General features: G+C 35.9%; 1 protein-coding gene across 1 annotated transcript; it reads left to right on the forward strand.

Annotated features, from left to right (window-relative positions):
- The first annotated feature begins 326 nt into the window (after positions 1-326).
- LOC104900924 (ubiquinol oxidase 4, chloroplastic/chromoplastic) lies at positions 327-19,680 on the forward strand. Its single transcript, XM_010688453.3, has 9 exons — positions 327-730; positions 8,030-8,234; positions 8,339-8,432; positions 10,928-11,043; positions 11,847-11,955; positions 17,819-17,887; positions 18,128-18,199; positions 18,281-18,328; positions 19,268-19,680. The coding sequence occupies exons 1-9, from the start codon at positions 564-566 to the stop codon at positions 19,477-19,479; spliced, it is 1,092 nt and encodes a 363-aa protein (XP_010686755.1). The 5' UTR covers positions 327-563; the 3' UTR covers positions 19,480-19,680.
- Positions 19,681-21,487: the final 1,807 nt, after the last annotated feature.

Genomic DNA, 21,487 nt, shown 5'->3' on the forward strand with positions numbered 1-21,487 from the left:
ACTCAATACGTGGCCAAATCTAAGTTTGACAAAAAAGGTAAACTGATCTTTAAAAAAAAATATTTTCTTTATTCTATTTGACTTAAAAGCTATCCCACAGTAATAATGCAATCTTTTTTAAAAAGATAAGTTCGAATCCAATCCAAATTAACAATTCGATACACATTGGATTGCACTTGAGATATTTTATTCAAATAACTTACGACCTAGTACTATTGTACTAAACATTGAGACGTGTTGTCCTAGCTTCCCATTGTTTTTGTTGTCAAACAAGCCCAAACCTTCACAGTGGGCCATAAGTGAATAACCGATGACGATACCCAATTTGCTCTTTACCCCCCACCACATAAAAGAAAAATCAATTCAAGAGAATGTGAACAAAATTCTTGCAAAAAGCCGGAAATTCCGACAACGCCGCCAAAAAAACCCCGTCAAACGACGACAATTTAACAATTTAACAACTTATCAACCGAAACTCCGTCATTTTCCGCCTTCTCTTTGCTGGAAACTCAGAAAACTCTCCATTTTCATTTGAGTTTGTTATTCATCAACGAGGAGAGAGAATGGCGGCACTTCTCTCTTTTCCTTCAACTTCAGCAACAACAGTTGTTAAATCTTCGAGACTTTCTGGAAATTCATCCATTTTTAGCTCCTTAATTCCTTTGCGCCGCTATAATTCTGTATCTTCCTACAATTTCACGCGTTCTCATCCTCAGCGATTAATTTCAAGGTAAAGAGTTTTTTTTTTTTTTTGAAATTCTTAATTTTCTTTGATTTTTGCACTTCATTTCTGTAAAATTTAGTGGAAATGTTGAATGTAGATTCGCGATTGTTTGTTATCATTTTGTTTTTGGTGTTGCAATTCGGTTAGTAATGGATGAACCTGAATAATCTGCTGTTACAAGAGTGATGACTGATGATGTGTGTTTTTTTAGGTGAATTGCTCAATAATTTTCATTTTCGATCTTTTGAATCAATTTCTTCAAGGTTTTGCTTGAATCACAACGGAAATTAGTTGTTTCATATGGAATTGCATTCACGTATCCAACTATCACCTTTGATTGTTTTGACCTCTCTTTTGTTTCAATTTGGTTATTAATGCTATCAAATACACTTTAATGTTCAGTTGTTACCTGATAAATGATGAATGTTTTATCATAGGCGATTTGTTATAGGAATTCCTCGTCATTTTTGTTTGGTTGTATGTTCTCTAAGTGTACTAGGATTGAGTAGCTGTGTCGTTTCTTAAGTGATCTATTGGCTAAAATTGTTAAGCATAGCATAATCTCGCTATGATCGACTTTCATCGCTTGCTTAACAAGGTTTATATTTTGAAATTTAACATCAAAGGAGAGTGACCACTGATCACTGCACAAAAGATTATAGTGATGTCTAGTGTTTATACTTACGCAATTCAAGCGGTAGGACCGTAGGAAAGTGAAAAAACTATGGAGGTGGTAGGAAGATATAAGAAGAGATGAAAGCTTTCACTTTTGGTTTTCAGTGTTGAACTTCAAACTTTAATTTAGAAAACTATTTCTAGATTACTTTAATTAGGATTTAATAAAATTAGTGAAAGGTTGTAGATTAGTAGAATTCTCGATGGAGTTATTATTTAGTAAAACAAAAGTTAAAAATGTAATGTTTTATTATCACTTTAATATAAGGTTTAGGAAAAGAAGAATAAGAGTGCGTTCTCTTCACCTTAATGAATTAAGTTTGAGGTCCGATCAGTTCAGTTTAGTTCAATTTAGATAAGTTTCAATCAAGTTTAATCAAGGCAATAAGTTCCAATCAGAGCCAATAAGTTCCAATCAGGTGTAATAAGTTCCAATCAGAGCCAATAAGTTCCAATCAGGTGTAATAAGTTCCAATCAGGTCTTATCAAGTCTATTTAGGTCCAACAAGTTCCAATAAGGTCCAAATAGTCAAATATCAATAAATTTGAATTAAAATTTTTAATTAAAGTACCATTATGATTATTATATTGTATTATATTTGTAATATTGCCTATTATTTTATTATTCATATTACGATTAACTGATATGTTATTATTAAAATTTTTAATTAAAGTACCGCTATGATTGTATAATATTATATTTGCATTATTATTTATTATTTTATTACTCATATTACTATTGACTGATTATGTTATTATTAAATATATTATAATCATGGTCAAATAAGGTTAACAATAATAATCTTTGTAATTATAATATTTTGCAATTCGTCTTTAAATAAGTAAATATAATATGTTTTTGTTACTAATAACAATGAAAGATGCAAATGTTATTAATTGATTTCCTACTAGTGCTTTATGAAATCAAAAGCAACACTATTAGATATATTAGTGGTGAAAGTTGTGTATAGGCAACATATAAATAGTAGTATTTTTTTGTTAAAATGTTAATCATAAGAGATAACTAATAATCACTACTCCCTCCATCCTAAGATATAGTTCCCATTTTCCTTTTTTCATGGTAATTTATGCAAGTAGAATCTAAGAGAGATAGTAAAGATTTTTTGTTTATTTAAATAAATGTTGTATGGGAAAAGATGATTTTAGGAGAGAGAATGGAGAATAATTGGTGAAAGAACATTAATTGTAACATTTTGGTTGAATAAACAAAGGAAAAAACAAATTCAAGGAGCAAATAAATGATGGGACGCGATTTTTCTAGACAAATTACGGAAAATGTGGAACTAAATATGGAAACAGGAACTATATTTTGGGACACCCAAAATGGAAATGGGAACTATATTTTGGGACGGAGGGAATATTTTTTTGAAGGATAAGTTTAATGATTATTATGTTATAAGAAATTTTGAGGGATAGTATTTATGTATAGGGGTAATATTTATGTTATTACTCATCAAATTTTTTGTTAAATAAGATCAAATAAGTTCCAATCAGGTTTAATAAGGTCTAATAGTTCCAATCAGGTACAATTAGGTCCAATCAGTTGAATCAGGTCCAATAAGTTGAGTTCTATTCAGGTCCAATAAGTTCGATTCAGATAAGTTCAGTTGAGTTCAGGGTTATTCAAGTGAAGAGAACGCACCCTAAGAGAAAAATGAAAGATAGGAGATATAAGGATTAGAGAAGTTATATGTGAAAAAAATATACAAGTGTATTTTGTTATTTTGGGTTTTAACCCACATTTGTTTCTCCTTGTTAATAATCCTTATAATTATTTGAGTTAGCAATTTGTAAATTATAACTCCTACATTTGGTATCAAAGCCAAGTTATTTTTCAATGCATCAAAAATGTCTACCAACTTTGTTCAACCACAAGTACCCCAATTATCCAAAGACCAATATGAAAACGTGCATTAAAATGAAAGCACTTTTTGGTTCCGAAAATTTGTGGGAAGTCGTTAGTGATTAGTTTGAAAATCTATTAGATGAGACAAAAGCCTCGTCCATTCAAGAAAAGAAAGATGAGTTGAAAGAAAATGAGAAAAAATATCAAAGGCATTATTTTTTATTTACGCTGGATTAGACTGTGAAACATTTGTGAAGATCTCGGATGAAACCACAAGCAAGGAAGCTTGGGATACACTCGCAACTATATTTAAAGGAGCTGAGAGGTTAGAAATAGTCGTTTACAAGCATTACGGGGTGAATTCGAAGAAATCAGATTACATTAAATCTTTTTTCGATTATTTTTCTCGTTTTTTGACTAATGTTAACCATAAGAAACAAAATAGAGAAAAGATTGAAAATGCTAAAATCGTTGAGAAACTACTTCGATCTTGCAATAAAAAATTCAATCATGTATTATCTTTAATAGAATAATCTTAAGACATTGATACATTAGCGGTGGAAGAGCTCCTTAGATCACTTCAAGTGCATGAACAAAGAATTTAGAAGGATGATGGATCACTTGTAATAGAGCAAGCATTTGAATCAAAGTTGTTATCAAATGAACAACGAGGTGGAATCGACGAGGCGATTTTCTTGGACGAGGTAGAGGTCGTGGTAACTACCAACCTCGTAACTAAAGTAATGAGAAAATTTTGGCCATGAAAGAAAGGTCAAACAGAGGAGGATAAAGTTTTAAAGAACGTGGTAAGACAAAAGACGTTTAATATGGTTTAATTGTCAAATATAAATATATGCACATTATGCATCTGAGTGTTAAGAGTAAACTAAAGGATCAAAGAACTCGATTGAATTTTGCTAAATCGTCACGAAGCAATAAAGAAAGTCCTAGATTATTGCTAGCGCAGGAAGAAGCTAGTATTCAATAAGAAATGTGGTTTTTCGATTTTGGAGCTAGTAACCACGTGTGGTAGAAGAGAATTTTTATTGACATTGATTAGAAGATCAAAGTAATTTAAGTTTGGAAGATTCATCCAAACTACAGGTTGTAGGTAAAGGGAAAATACGAATATTTCTTCATATTGGAAATAAAGAATTCATTTCTAATGTTTATTACATGCCTAATATGAAAACAAGATCCTTAGTATTGCCAACTTCTTAAAAAAGGATATATTATGCATATAGAGGGCAATAATCTTCTTCTTCTTAAAGACAAAGGTGGAAGACTTATTGCTTAATCGAAAATGGCGAGGTATCCCATGTTGAACTTAACACCGAGGTGCAAAAGTGCTTTTATGGTGTTATAGATAATGATTCATGGAAATGGCATATGCGTTTTTGGCATATGCATTTCAATGTCCTAAAACTCTTGCAATCAACGAACATGGTGCATGGATTGCCTACCATTGGAGATCCTAAATAAGTATGTGAAATTTGCATAATTGGGAAGCAAGCTAGCAGAAGAGATTTTCATGGAGAGCAAAATCACCCTTAGAATTGGTACACACAGATATATGTGGACCATTAGAAGTAGAACGATTCGGAGATAATCGTTATTTTATTACCTTTATTGATAATTATAGTAGAAAATTATGGGAGTATATGCTGAAGGAGAAATTAGCTGCATTGGAAACATAAAACATTCCTGTGATTTAAGGCTTGAGTAGAGTCAAAAAGCGGATGTAAGTTGAAAACACTTAGATTTGAGGGGCTGAATACATGTCAAATGCTTTCAAATATTTTTGCAGAAATATAGGTTCACGACAATAATTTACAACCTTTTATACTCCACAGTCCACAACAAAATGGAATTGTCGAAAGGAAGAATCACACAATTCTAGACATGACAAGAATTATCTAGAATCAGATAAGATTATCGAAGCAATTATCGGCAATAGTGTAGAATGTTATTGGTTGTGAGATCAATTCTCTTCCTATTTTGTGGGGAAGCATTAATCATAGAGCAAGAGAAATTGTAGGAAAGTAAATAATGGGCGTCATTGTTTTTTAGAGAACATTCCTTATTTAGCATTCCTAATTTAGCACTTGTGTGATTATATAATGCTTAGGTTGTAATATAAAATATATAATTCGCATCATAAAAGTTTAGTTTAAGAAAAGTGTATTTTTTCTTACATTACATTTATTATTTCCTTCATAGTGGTTGTTTGTTTATCCCCAAAATATCATTTATTTGTGAGGTATCGATTTCACATTATCTAGTAGAAGTCAAATTTTTGCTGCCAGCTCTAACAATTGGTATCAGAGCCAACGTCAAAATATAAAGTTGTAAATTTTTATTTTGAAAAATATTTGTAATGGGATCTACTAGTGTAACGATAAAAGTTGGGGAATATGAAATTGAAATATTCAATGGGAAACATGATTTTTCCTATTGAGGAAGTAAAGACCAAACAGAATGCACGACGATATGACACATGCGCCTTGGGCGTATGTCATAAAAGGGTCTTAGTGGGCAAGGTTTGTTGAAGAACATGAAGAAGCCACAAGTGGAATTTTGTGAGCATTGTGTGTATGGAACAGGATGAAGTTTTCTACAAGCAAGCACAAGAGCACAAGGTTGTTAGACTATGTGCATACGGATGTTTGGGGTCCGGCTAAAGTTGCTACTTGCTTCCAAGGGAGGTTCTAGGTACTTTGTTACATTGGTTGATTATCGTTCTAGATATGCTTGGATTTATTTTCTCAAGCATAAGAATGAGGTATTCGACATTATCAAGAGGTGGAGAGCAATGGTTGAGAACAGAATGGTCGAAAGCTAAAAACTGTACGGTCAGATAATGGTACGAAGTACACATAAGGAGTTTTCAAGGAGTTGTACTGCCTATTTTTTTAAATAAAAAAAATACAGTTGTACGACTACTTTTAAAATAAAGCATTGCTTCAGTTTTTGGTTCACGTAGTAGACGAGAAATAAATAGAAGACAACCGGCAACAATCATAGATGTGAGAAAATCCCCACGTCACATCTGCGATTGGCGTCATCGGAGAAGACAACCGGCAGAAGATTCAATTCGGCTCGCCTCCATCCCACGAGTAAAAGCCCCATCAATTAATTTATTTTTGTGATGAATCTTGTCATCAATTTCTAGATGTAGGGTTTCTCCTTCTCCCTCTTCTACTTTGGGCGTATCCTACTGCAAATCGACGTATCTGACACGTATTTCGTACTCGGATCCGTGTCGGATCGTATCGACACGGGTACGCCGACGATTTTGCCGCGTCCGAGTATCATAGCCGCCGCCCAGTGGTTATAAACTAGGCGATTGTGTGACTTGGCGCAGTTACCAACGTGCGCCTAGTGCTGTTAGTCCCTTAAAATAAGGAGCGGTTATTCCTTATTTTAAGGGGAGGTTATGGAAAGTTATCAAGAGTGATGGGTGTTATATTAACCACCCACGCCGCCCATGTTCCCTTGGAAAGAAGAACGGTTATCAGGAGTGTAAATTTTGACATTGCGAGTAGTTACGCTTGACATATGAGCGGTAGTTACGTCAGTAGTCATGGACGGTTACATTCGGCTTGGTGAGCGGTTACAACTACACTCGTGGGCGGTTATGATTGTACCCTTGGGCGATTATGACTGTACCCTTGGGCGGCTATGACAAGTGGAGCCGAAACTTCTACGCTACTGAGTGAGTGGTTACTCGCGGCAGTTAGTTAGTGTGTGAGCCTGTGAGGGAAGTGGGCGGTTGGATAACTACCCACGTTGCTCACCACTTTCCTTAATTTAAGGAGTGTAGTCAGCAAGTTAGAGGGGATCTCCCACGTTTGGGGGAGTGCCATCATAATGGAGAAGTGAGTGGCCTCCTGCTTAGCCACTATGTTGTATTATAAATAGAAGCCTTGTCTTAGGCATTTGGAGAATTCAGAAAACACTTTAGCACTGTAAAAGCTCTCTCTCTTGTGTTCTCATGTGCGCTCTTACTTACGTGATTTTAATATAATAGTGTATGAGTGTCGTAGGCTGGTCTAGACGTGGTCTAGGCGCCATCACAGGAACCTCTTAGTGCGGAAAAAGGGGAGTTCGAAACAAAATTCTGTGACATTATGCTTGGTTTTCTTTGAGTTTGAGATATGCATCATTAGTTGTCTTCAGTTTTGCTTTCAACTGTTTGTAGTTACTGACCTCGGAACTATGCTCAGAATCACAGCAATTTTTATTTAAGTTAGAAAATATTAACTCCTTGATGCAGTCCAAATATCGTTTTCCATTCATTCTGCTGTCAAATTTTGAATTAAAAAAGCAGACGCTCCAAATGGCAGACTTGTCCTTGACCAAATTCCCTTGTTGGATACTTGGTTCTTGTCTTATCCTTGCTTCTTCAATGATTCCTGGTCGCTGCTTTCTTTATTTCACTTTAAACTTCCATGCAGTAGCTACCTTATCTTATGATTTTGAACGTGATGACACTTTGACTTTTCTTGCGGATGTGCTGGTGTCTTTGCTGTCTGTCCAGTCCCGGTCAGCCCGGTCACCCTGGCTCCCCATGCTTCTTATTGAGTGCAGAGTCATGAATACATGTATTTACGTTCCAATTGACCTACTCAACTCGTGTATATATTTTTTTATTCAATTTTTTCGAGGGTTGCATTTTGGACTACATTCTGCTCATGTCCTATTGGACAAAGCTTCTTCGTTCCTTTTCTTTCTCCTCTGATATGTAGTTATGATATCTATAGCAAGCGTTTCCAGTTCCAAATCCATGCGACAATTTTGCAAGATGATGAGGAAAAAGTGGAAGTGGAGGAGTCATTTCTATCGCAGACCTTATTAGATGACACAGGGAAACTAAATAGTGAAGCAATGTCGTCAGGGGACTCAACTTCCAGTACTTTTGAGAGATGGATCATCAAGTTAGAGCAGTCTATCAATATCTTTCTCACGGTATTCTTACATTTACTCTTGTCTTAGTGTTGAAGTGCATTAAGAAGTTGGAGGAGACAGTTGAAAACTTAATTGACCATAGCTCGAATTTGCTATTGTTGCAGGATTCTGTGATAAAGATTCTTGATACTTTGTATCATGACAGAAACTATGCAAGGTTCTTCGTCCTGGAAACAATTGCAAGAGTTCCATATTTTGGTAAGGCCTATAGTTTCTTAGGGTATTTATTACTGTATTATTGTTCAGCCTAGAGTTTTACGGTTTTTATATTTCTTAGAAACAATGCAATAATATACTTCCGCCTTTTTTTTTTACTTGCAATACTTTCCTAAAATGGAAATAATTAATTACTTGCAACACTTTCTACTTTTGCTTTTCCTTTCTCTCTATCCATCTCCAATCACATGGGGCCCTTTCTTTTTTTTCCTCTACCTCCCTCCTACCAAAATTTTGCATTGGAGTTGATGAAAAAAAAAGTGTTGCAAGTAAAAGAAAACGGAGGAAGTAGTAGAATTGACGAGTGTGCTTCCTGCTTGCGCTTTGTTTTCTCCGTATATAATGATGAACATATCCGGAAGGCCACCTTGGCATTGCTAGCATATGTTCAAGATATTCCTTCTAAATTTTTTTGCAAGTAACTTATAGTAAAATTGATGTTTTTTTTTATATTTATAATATGAAGCAGTTCTCTCTTGAAGAGACCATGACCAACGTATCTAGCATTGTACGTAGGGGTATATATACATACATACATATATATATTAAAAGTATATTAAAAGTAAAGCGAGAAGACATTAAAGTAAATCATACTAACTCAAAAGTAAATACTCAAATATGGAACTTGTTATACTTGATACTTCTAACTTTTAAGGAAAAAACATATTAATGACCATAAAATATCATTATTGACAACTAACATTTCAATTTATTTTGCAAAAGTACCGTTTTGGAGAAGTTTAAGTTAATTTACTATTAATAGCAAAGGAAAAACTTGTAAAAGTAAGTAAAATTGGTTCAAAAATAGTTGAAACTTATGTAAAAGTAATGAAACTAGAAATAGTTTGAAAAGTTGAATAATTACGAAGATGCCATTAATGACACGGGAATGATGTAGACCATCCGATTTGATGATCTAAGGGATCATATCGGTTCTTATTTCTCATTTTAGAGTGTGGTTCTCAAGGGATCTTGATTCTATATCTAGGTGTATATATATATGTATGTATGAAAAATTTGTCAAAAACAACCTTTTTAATACAATTTTTGCGAGAAACAAGTTTTTGAAAATATCCGGCAAAAGAAGAACTTAAGATAATTTTTTTGCAAGGAACAACCTTGACTCATTTTCCGGTATTGACCAAGTGTTTTTCGGCTTTGACTCAGTAAAACCAAATGTGCGCACATGACCTGCATCTCTTGTGTTTCAACCCTATTTCCCTCCATTATCCTGACATATACTCATGAAGTGAATGCCAGAAATACTTGGTCAATGCAGGAAACAAAGTTGAAACATAAGAGATGTGGGTCGCCTGGGTTGCACATGTTTAATTGTAACTTTTGATGAGTTAAAGCTGGAAATTACTTGATCAATGCCGGAAAATGGATCAAGGTTTTTCCTCGTAATTTTTTTTAAGGTCTACTTTTGCCATATTTTTTTAGAAGGCTGTTTCTCGTGAAATTTTCCTATATAAATTTACTACCTCTGTTTCATAATACATGCAATGGTGTGAATGGCACATTAACCAAGGAAGAGGAGATAAAGTGAATTTTTCTTTGTTGCCAATGTGATGACTGATGAGTGTGTTGTTGACATATAAAACGTCACCAATAACAGACATATTTTTTGCATTATGGAACATTACAAAAGGAAAATGTTGCATGTATTGTGAAACATAAGTAGTATATACTATATGATACTCCCTCCGTACATACCTTTCCCATTTTACCATTGAGGTTTGTCACGATGACATTTCCCTTTTCCTATTATGGACAGGGTCCATAAATTAAAATAATACTACTTTCATTTGATTTTCTCTCCATTACTTTCTTTACCCTTTTTTTCTCTTTTTACCATTAACTTTAAAAACCACTTGCACAATATTTTGCTTATACTTATACACATAAAAAGCCCACCACAAAGCTTTTCCTTAATACTTGTGCCTATAAAAAATGGAAAAGAGAGAGAGGTAAAATCTTCTAAATATTGGACTTAAGACTGGATTTTGGACCCTAAAAAGTTGAGTCCAAGTACATCTAAAAAAATTTTGGATTTCAAAAATTGAGTCGAAATTTAGTCTTATCTTTTTTGTTTTCAGTACAATTTACAGCCTAGTTTGACAATTTTGGATGAGTTGGAGTCTGGAGTCTGGACTTGCTCTGGTCCACTTACGCCTTCGTGTTTCCACAGATTAATAACAATAGACAGAGAGGAAGAGTGCCAGAGCAATAAAATGAACAACTTAAATAAGTTAGAGACTTATTATTGTCACATCAAGATGGTGATGCTATCGATAAGTAAATGAAAATTCAAGTTTTAATTCTCAGAAAATGTGATAGTTTGTTCTTCTCCTGTCGTGAGGCTGTAAACACTTTTTTGCCCCTTTACTATTTGGTTGAGTGCAATTGATAAAACTTCCTTTTTTTAGCAATGTACTATACTACTATCAATATGGCAAATAACTTGCTCCTTGCAGGATTTATATCTGTGCTACATTTGTATGAGAGTTTTGGCTGGTGGAGAAGAGCTGATTACTTAAAAGTCCATTTTGCTGAGAGCTGGAATGAGATGCACCATCTTCTGATCATGGAGGTAGGTGCTTTCTCAAATTTTGCTTGTCAGGCTCACAGTTATTTGCTGTTTTGCGTGTACATCTGCCTGCCTGCCCATATGAACTTTCGAGTTGTGTGGATTGATCTGTGTCTCCATTAATGTGATGCTATTTTACCAATATGAATGCAAGAGGGGCATGTAGGAGAGATTACAACAGTTTGAGAGTCATGGTTTTTTTTGACTTGACTTCCAGAATATTCTGGTTCTATCTTGTACTTAGTGCATGCTGTTTATAACTTTATTGTCTTTTATTATGTTTCCAATATAGAAGAGTGTCGCGGCAGTCTTTATGGTTCATAAACCCCAGTTGTTGATGTATTAATATCAAGGTGTCATCAATGGCCTGGAGCTGTGTCTGTACAGCTGCCAACTTGCCATCGTTGAAGGTAGCTACTAGCTAGCGAGGTTATACATGGAGCACGATTGAAGCTTCCCAGTCACATCATATTTGTGCAGTATAACTGATGCATGAAGCTCATTTCTGTATATAATTGGTTTTTTGTCCTCTATATGATATCTTATCATGCCAAGGTGAGCCGTACCCAGTGTATGTTAGGTGTAAAAACATAGGAAGAAACAATAGAAGGTCAGGTGATTTTCTCTGAGGACAAAATAGGGCATATGATAGTGTTAATTTGTAGCCCAACTGCTCATGCCAACAGAGAGGGACTGGTTAATGATCTTTATAGCCTTATGAGATCAGTCAACATTCCTTGTATAATTAAATTTTATTTTTATCTGAAAATATTCATTTTCAATAAATTTCTCTTATGCCGTGGCAGGAATTGGGGGGAAATGCTTGGTGGTTCGACCGCTTTCTTGCTCAGCATATTGCTATCTTTTATTATATTATGACAGTTATCATGTATGCAATCAGTCCAAGAATGGCTTGTAAGTATTCAGATCTTTGTGTACTGCTGCATTTATTCCCTTGTATCAATCTCTTGGTTTGTCAGAACTGATAATTGTGCTGATTAGCTTTGGGCTCATAGGCTTATTGTAGGAAACTTGAGCGGAAGTAGTAGTGAACTTTTATGCTTAAGAGATGTTTTTGATCAAAGAGTGTTGTTGTTTGATGGTAAAGGGAGAGATTGTTTGTGGGAAATGGTAGGCTTTTACATTAACTTTTGTGATGTTTTTTTTCATACATCTTCAAGGCTTATACCATCACCTATTTATAGGTGTGGTAAGAAAAGTTGTGCATTTTCTAGATTTTTCTAGGATTTTTACATCTAGATTTTTCTTAGGACTTTTCTAGGATTTTTCCTAGGCTAGATATTATTATACATCATTCTAGAAAGATATCTAGATTTTTCTAACATAGATATTTTCATGGATATTTTCCTAGATTACTCTAGATATTATAATTACATGATCTTTCTACTACTATGGAGAATTTTCTTGATTAATATCTAATACTCCCCTTTAATCTGAAAATTTTTGTACTCCGAGTTGTCTTCTGAATTGGATGAACTTCACAGTTTGGAATTGCTTTTGTGAATATGTCTGCGAGCTGCTCCCCCGTCTTGCGAAATTGTAGCTCGATTTCTTTCTTTTCGGCTAGTTCTCGGATGAAGTGATGTCGTACTCGATATGCTTCGTTCGGGCATGAAAGACTGGATTCTTCGTCATGGCTATTGCAGACATGTTGTCACAGTACATAGTTGTTGGTTCTTCTTATGTCTATTGTAGATCATCGAGAATTCTGCTTCTGTTGATGACAGAGCTACTGTTGCTTGTTTCTTTGATGACCAAGAGATAGCCTTGGTTCCCAACTGAAACACGTAGCCACTCGTACTCTTTCGGTCGTCAGTACTTCCGGCCCAATCGCTGTTTGTGTATCCTGTAAGCTTGTGATTCTCTTTTGTTTTGTACATAATTCCATATCCTTTTGTTCCCTTGACGTACCTGAGAATCCTTTATGCTTCTGCCAGGTGAGCTTTATTTGGCTCACTCATAAACCTAGATACGATGCTGACATCATGTACTATGTCGGGCCTTGTACGTGTAAGATAGATAAGAGACCCAACCAGACTTCGATATATTGATGCATCGACCTTCTCTTTGCCATCATTCTTTGATAGTCTTTCATTAAGTGTCATTGGTGTAGCTAATGGCTTGCATTCACTCATGTTGAACTTCTTAAGTAGGTCGTCTGCATATTTCTCTCCTGTGGAAGAAATATTCTTCCTGGGCTTTGCTTGACTTGCATGCCAAGGAAGTACTTCATTGGGTACCCACATATAAGGGAGAAAAATATCAACAATGGTCTATCCAAATGAAATCCATATTTATCTCACAAGATTTGTGGGAGTTAGTACAAAATGGTTATGAAAAACCAAATGACTTTATCCAAGAAACTACTTGGGATGAAACACGACGAAAACAATATAAACAAAATCGGGTAAGGGATAATTATGCCATATCCTTAATATATCGGGGAGTAGATGAAACAATCCTCCCTACCATCATGGCTGCTACAACGGCCAAGGAAGCTTGGAGTATCCTGGAGACAAAATATAGGGGCTTCGAAAAGGTAATACTCTTCAAACTCCAATCTTTATGGAGAGACTTTGACAATCTATTAATGGCGGAAAATGAAACAATTCAAGAGTTTTTTAATCGAGTAACAAATATTATAAATCAAATCCGAACTAATGGAGATAAAATAGAAGATGTCCAAGTTGTTTAAATGCTCACCAAGAGTCAAATGATAAATGGTATATTGATAGTGGTTGTTCAAACCACATGACTAGCAATAAAAATTCATATGTCAGTCTGGACGAAAACATAAAAACACAAATTACTCTTGGTGATGGAAGCAACCAAGAGGTTTCTCGCAAAGGGACAATAGCCGTTAGAACAAAAAACGACTCATCTAAATTTATTTATGATGTATTCTATGTCCCTGGGCTTGCACAAAATTTATTAAGTGTAGATAATTCAAAGAGGCTATATGGTGAAATTTGATGGTAATAAATGCCTCATATTTGATAAGAGAAAAGGGCAATTAATTACTACTACTCAAATGGCTCCTAATAAAATATTTCCATTAAGAATGGAATTGGAGCATAATGTTGCCCTAAGTTCTCTGGTGGATAAGTCCACATTATGGCATTTGAGATTCGGGCATCTAAATTTTAACAGTTTAAAACTGTTAAAATAAAAAGAAATGGTGATTGGGCTTCCACCTATAACTAATGCAAGAAAAATATGTGAGGGATGTATCAGGGAATTAAAACTCTCCCGTTCCGTTACAGAACGGTCGTTCTGTAACGGATTTTGGATTTGCCGTTCCGCAAAATCCCGTTACGGAACGCCATAATAGAATTCACGTACTTCTCGCCGTGTTGTCCGTTCCGTAACGCGAACTCGCCGCGTTAGAACGATTTTATCCCCGTTACATCCGCTCTTTTCAAACATTGGCCAATTTTTTTTTTATGATTTAATTATATAGTTGAGGAAACATGATATTCTATTAGATTTGATTATATTATGTTTAATAATGCTTCATAAACTAAAAAAAAAGCAAATAAGGTTAAAACATATTAATGTGAATTTTTTTAAAAACTTCACGCCGCGTCGGCCGCGAAACGTTCTATTTCGCCGTTACAAGCCGTTCCCGCGACAACGCGACTGTTCCCGCGAACGCGATCGCAAACGTGTTTTTTTTCCTTGGGATGTATATATGGCAAAATGCATAGATTGCCATTCCCTACTTCATCCTGGAGGGCCAGAGCTCCATTAGAGCTTGTTCATGCAGATATATGGGGCCCTACCAGAAATCCGTCTCTTGGCGGAAAAAGATATTTTCTATTATTTGTCGATGATTTCACTCGCATGATGTGGGTTTATATCTTGGAGAAAAATCAAAGCATTTTCCCACTTCATGCAATTTAAAGCCCTCACAGAAAAAAAAGTGGGCATTCAATAAAAATTCTAAGAACAGATCGTGGGGAGAATTTACAAGTAAAGAATTTAACAGCTTCTGTAAGGAGCATGGATCAAAAAGAATTAACTGTCAGACGCACACCTCACAAAATGGTGTTGCGGAGAGAAGAAATCGGACCATTGCTGAGATGGCCCGAAATAGATGCAAGGCAAAAACTTGCCCAAATGTTTTTGGGCCGAAGCCGTACATACGGCTATCTACATTCTCAATCGATCTCCCACGAAGGTCGTCATGGGTATGACACCCTATGAAGCTTGGCATAAAAGAAAGCCAAGAGTGGAGCACCTCAAAGTTTTCGGGTGCATAACATATGCCCACATCCCGAAAGAAAATCGGGAAAAACTTGATGGAAAAGGAGAAAAATGTATTTCATTGGATACAGTGACGAGTCTAAAGGATATCGTCTCTATCAAGCCCGAATCAAAAGTTAATCATCTCAAGAGAGTCATCTTCGATGAAGGAGCTCAATGGATGTGGATAGAGAAGGAATCTCAACCACATGAAGGAGATTTTCTTCCACCAAACCCAAGAGAAGATGAAGGCCCAAATCATCCAGCAACACAGTCATCCTCCAGTCCATCATCACCGAGATCTCCAACAACATTCTCGAGATCGGTGAGTCCAACATCAGGATCAAGCTCTCAAAGCTCAGCTCCAGTAGTGCGACGTTCACAAAGAGATCGGCGACCACCAAGCTACTTGGAGGATTTCCACTGCAATCAAGCTATCATGGCTCTCTTCCTAGCGAACCACAAACTTTCAAGAAGCATCACGAGAAAGAAAATGGATCGAGGCCATGAATGAAGAAATCAAGATGATCGAGAAAAAACACATGGGAGCTTGTTGAGAAACCTGAAGACAAAGAAGTCATCGGTCTCAAATGGGTCTACAAGGTCAAGTATAACGAAGATGGCTCCATCCAGAAATACAAGGCTCGTCTCGTCGCAAAAGGTTACTCCCAACAACCAGGGATTGACTTTAACGAGACATATGCTCCGTTGTCCGCATGGAGACTATCAGGTCAGTCCTTGCTCTTGCTGCTCAACTTAAATTACCAGTCTTTCAATTAGATGTCAAGTCAGCATTTTTAAATGGGGAGCTCGAAGAAGAAGTATATGTTGAGCAACCGCAAGGATATCTCATCGAAGGCAAAGAAGACAAAGTATACCGCCTTCGTAAAGCCCTTTATGGGCTTAAGCAAGCACCCAGGGCCTGGAATAGCAAAATAGATGGCTACCTACTTCAAAATGGGTTTAAAAAAGCCCAAGTGAGCCATCACTATATATCAAGGCCCAAGGATCACAAGATTTTCTCATATTGTGTCTTTATGTAGATGATCTAATCTACACAGGCACTAATTCAAAAATGATTAAGGAATTTAAGAAGGCAATGATGTCGGAATATGAAATGACCGACCTTGGTGCCATGAAGTACTTCCTTGGCATGCAAGTCAAGCAAAGCCCAGGAAGAATATTTTCTCACAGAGAAATATGCAGACGACCCTACTTAAGAAGTTAACATGAGTGAATGCAAGCCATTGGCTACACCAATGGCACTTAATGAAAGTATCAAGAATGATGGCAAAGAGAAGGTCGATGCATCAATATATCGAAGTCTGGTTGGGTCTCTCATCTATCTTACACGTACAAGGCCCGACATAGTACATGCTGTCATCATATCCAGGTTCATGAGTGAGCCAAATAAAGCTTCTCAGGTACGTCAAGGGAACAAAAGGATATGGAATTTTTTACGAAACAGAAGAGAATCACAAGCTTACAGGATACAAGTACTGACGACCGAAAGAGTACAAGTGGCTACGTGTTTCAGCTGGGAACCAAGGCTAACTCTTGGTCATCAAAGAAACAAGCAACAGTAGCTCTGTCATCAACGGAAGCAGAATACGTAGCAGCAACAAGTGCAGCATGTGAAGCAGTATGGCTTAGAAGAATTCTCGATGATCTACAACAGACATCAGAAGAACCAACAACTATCTACTGTGACAACATGTCTGCAATAGCCATGACGAAGAATCCAGTCTTTCATGCCCGAACGAAGCATATCGAGTTACGACATCACTTCATCCGAGAACTAGCCAAAAAGAAAGAAATCGAGCTACAATTTTGCAAGACAGGGGAGCAGCTCGCAGACATATTCACAAAAGCAATTCCAACTGAGAAGCTCATCCAATTTAGAAAACAACTCGGAGTACAAGAATTTTCAGATTAAGGGGGAGTATTAGATATTAATCAAGAAAATTCTCCATAGTATTAGAAAGATCATGTAATTATAATATCTAGAGTAATCTAGGAAAATATCCATGAAAATATCTATGTTAGAAAAATCTTAATATCTTTCTAGAATGATGTATAATAATATCTAGCCTAGGGAAAATCCTAGAAAAATCCTAAGAAAAATCTAGATGTAAAAATCCTAGAAAAATCTAGAAGATGCACAAGTTTTCTTACCACACCTATAAATAGGTGATGGTGTAAGCCTTGAAGATGTATGAAAAAAAACATCATAAAGTTAATGTAAAAGCCTACCATTTCCCACAAACAATCTCTCCCTTTACCATCAAACAAGAACACTCTTTGATCAAAAACATCTCTTAAGCATAAAAGTTCACTACTACTTCCGCTCAAGTTATAGCTTTTAATATATCTCCTGGCAAAAAGAAGTACATCTTCTGCTATGTATACTGGACATGGAATTTTAACTAAAATACGAGTATATCTTTGGGCTTTGGATATTTATTTGAGAGTTATATTTCGAACAACTTAGGTCTCTTGTGTTGTCATGCAGATCATTTCTCTGAATGTGTCGAGAATCATGCATTTGAAACCTATGACAAGTTTATCAAGGCCGAAGGAGGTGAGCTGGTTTCTTATGCCTTTGAAGTTTTGGCTGTGACTTTGTCCCTGTTATGAAAATTTGCTTGCCTTCGGTTTATCTGCCTCTGCACTCTATTGTTCGCCTGTGCTTATCATGGGAATCACTGCGGTGTAATGATTACATTATGAACGACATTGAATTTGCAATTTTCTCCCTTCTACTGATACACAATCCCATAGTTGTTTATAAAGTAAAAGATGATATCCTGTTGCCATGTAGATGAATTGAAGAATCTGCCTGCACCAGATGTGGCTGTAAAATACTATACTGGAGGTGACTTGTATTTGTTCGGTATGCTAGTTGATCTCTTCTCAGTTCTATTGACTGGAGAATTAATTTTTCTTTGATTACTTAAGCTGTTTCTGTGCCCAGATGAATTTCAAACTTCGAGAGTTCCCTGTTCCCGAAGGCCTATAATAGGTAATTTCCGAATTTGCTGCTTGTTCCTAGTATTTTAACCAGTGGGGCTATTGAATCATTTCTCCAAACCTGTTAGAACTTGTTGATTGAGATTCTAATTATTGGTATTAATCGTGTGTCCATGAGTCCATGAGGGACCATATTAGTTCTTGGATATATCGATTGTATATGTGTATCCAGTTGAGCTTTCTCGTGTTAAACATTTGTTTCAACGTTCTATTTTGAGTTAAAACTTCTATCAGCATCATACATTCAATGCTGGTTTTGTGTCAATTGAATGGCTGCTATGAATTTTTGGACACCTATCAGGCTATCATGGGATTTACAGCTTTATAAATAGTGCTTCATGTTTGTCGATATAGTGCGAAAAACTTGTTTTGGACTACCTACCTTCTAGAAATGAAGAAAAGGTCAAAGTTTGCTGTATCAAATATTTCTCTCTCAGGGATTGCACATGATGTAGTAAATCCTCCTCTGTATATAATTGAGGTAATTTTTGTGGTGTTGTATCTTGTAGAGAACTGCAAAAGCATTAAATTATCTAGATAGATTAATTGTAAGAGAATCTATGCAAGCTGCATTTCATTTAATCTATTGATTATGCGCAATTGATTCGACATAAATTAAAAGGCCTTTTGTGGCTTAGCTCCTTTGAAGACAGCATATTACTAGGGAAGTAGAGAACTTTCTTTTTCTTTGACTGGAGGGCTATAGAAGTCTATAACCTGGAAGAATTTTCTAACATGAATATGTTGCTGCAATTCATGCATGTTGTTGTGTCTGCCTTACCTTATACATATAAAGAATTGCTGGTTGTTTTCTTCATTAATCTGAATTTAGAGGTTTGTTCCTCATTCCAGTCTGCATTTAAGTAAATAGTATCATGTAGTACTAAATATTCATGAAAATCTGTATTCTAATTAGTGACTGTTGCTCCAGAAAATTTGTATGATGTGTTCGTAAATATTAGAGATGATGAAGCTGAACATTGCAAGACAATGAGAGCTTGTCAGACTCATGGGAATCTTCGCTCTCCTCACTCATCTACAGAAGATATTGATGAATCGGAATGTGTCCTCTCTCAAGATTGTGAAGGTATTGTAGATTGTATAAAAAAATCAGTTACAACTTCTACTGCAAAGAGTAAGTAATACACGATACAGGATAATATACAAGTATACAAGAAATGATCAGAATGATAACAGAAGTAGCCAAATAAAAAAGGAATTTTTTTACTTATTTCTGGGTTACGTTCTTGTAGTTGTAGCATAGTGCTGTTAATAGTTACTGATCCTACTCTTGATTCCTTTTTATTATTATCATTTTATAGAAAGCTGCTCAACTACCCTTAATGCTTCTGTATTTCATTGCTAATAGTTGGCATGACGGGTCATTACATGTTTTTACTAGATTCTTATTGATGAGAGTTAGAGACGAATTGTCGCCTTGTTTTCGCAAAATCGGGTGTTTATGGGGTGGGTGGTCGCATGGGCCTGGCTTTTTAAATCCTTGAGGGCTTTAGGAGTTGGGACGACGTAGGAGCAATTTAACATGTTTTGTGCAAACTAGAAATCTGTACACAGGCAAATCATGTGGACATGTTAAATATATACAGTATCCACCATAGTATGCATTACTATGCAAAACGTCCAACTTTCTCCTACTTTGTTTCAAAGATAAAATTTAAGATAAATTGACACGATGAATTCCAAGTTTTGGGTGTCTTCCAGATATTCATCCCAAATTTGATTTAGTTCTAATTAATCCCAATTTTGGGATGATCATCCTATGTGGGTATAAACTAAAAGCTGACTGGTTAAGAGGTTAAGAAGCCACATGACATGTTCTGATTGGCCAATACTTTATGTTTTTCCCCTTTTCGCCTCTTGCTCACTCGATTCTTTCTTTCCTTCCCTCCCACTGCCAATAGATCCCCTCTCCTTCCCAGACACCTGCCCACCACCCTCACACCAGATGCTAACGGTTCTGGACACTTAGCAAGCATGCCACCGTCTCTAGCCAAACCATAATCAATCCTTCCAGATTTCTCAATCAACTATTTCCCTAGCCAGACCTCCGATCTCATTGTTCCCATTACCTTCAATTCCCTTGAACTCATCATACGACCTCAGCAAGTCATCTTTTGTCCATAATCCCTTTGATCTCAGTGCAACCAAAACCATTTCCTCAACTGGGCATCAATCTTATTCTTCTATTCTCAATTTTTAATTATTTGAGTAATCTCTCTTGTCAAATTCCCAAACACTCTCTCAATGTTTTCATGAACAACATCTACTTGAACCTGCTGCATGTTGGTAGTCACTTTATGTGGCACTTCCGCCATACAATTCAAGATCCCATATCTAGGAACCTCATTAAACTACCAAGATAACCTAAATCAACTGCCAACTATCTAACCACCTGAACTAATACTAGGACTATCAGCACAAAAAACTCTTAGTTAAATACACTCAATACCTCCCCCACATGATAAAGTTAGAGAGAGAGAGGGAGAGAGTTGACCATTCAAAAACTTTATGTCACTGAGAACAAGATTAGTAGACTACTAACTAAGAAATTGTGGTGATTTCTCTTATCTTTTACATTGTGAAATTTGAGACCATTTTTGTTTCCCTTTTTGAATTCTTTTCTCCTACATTGGAGACTTAATTCCCTCTTTAAAAATTTAGCTATATTACAGTTAAGATGTAGTTTGTACAATATTTATGTGGGTGTAATCAAGTTCTAAGAGTTACCACATTGAGAACAACATTATGTTCAAAGATCACTAGTGCTATATAAATTTTTCCATTGGGGCAGGCCTAAACAACGCTTTGGTGTGGACAACCTCTTCATTCGTTTTTTCTTTCAAAGTGCTTCTCTCCAAGTCAAAGCTGCACAAAAGCTCTTATATATGCCAGAAATATCAGAAGATGGCATTCATATTGTAGCTTGTTGTCCCCTCTCAGAGACGGACTCATATCTACGTCTTTGGTGTGCCCCAGTGAGGAAGCAATAATAAAATTATGTTTTAGTGTAGACTCATGGTGATTTTCTCCTGGGCAACCAACCTTAAGATTATTTTCTTGTGAAGAAACTAATTATCACCATCTTGCGTCTCCTGGCGAACTACTTTTTCGTGGATTAACTGATTTCTAT

The sequence above is a fragment of the Beta vulgaris genome, chromosome 8, assembly GCF_026745355.1.
Source record: "Beta vulgaris subsp. vulgaris cultivar EL10 chromosome 8, EL10.2, whole genome shotgun sequence".
Classification (NCBI taxonomy): domain Eukaryota; kingdom Viridiplantae; phylum Streptophyta; class Magnoliopsida; order Caryophyllales; family Amaranthaceae; genus Beta; species Beta vulgaris.

Coding starts and splice junctions, on each gene's coding strand:
- LOC104900924 (XM_010688453.3), top strand. CDS start 564: ATGGCGGCACTTCTCTCTTTTCCTTCAACTTCAGCAACAACAGTTGTT. Junction 8,235..8,338: donor CTATCAATATCTTTCTCACG/GTATTCTTACAT, acceptor CTATTGTTGCAG/GATTCTGTGATAAAGATTCT. Junction 17,888..18,127: donor GTTTATCAAGGCCGAAGGAG/GTGAGCTGGTTT, acceptor GTTGCCATGTAG/ATGAATTGAAGAATCTGCCT.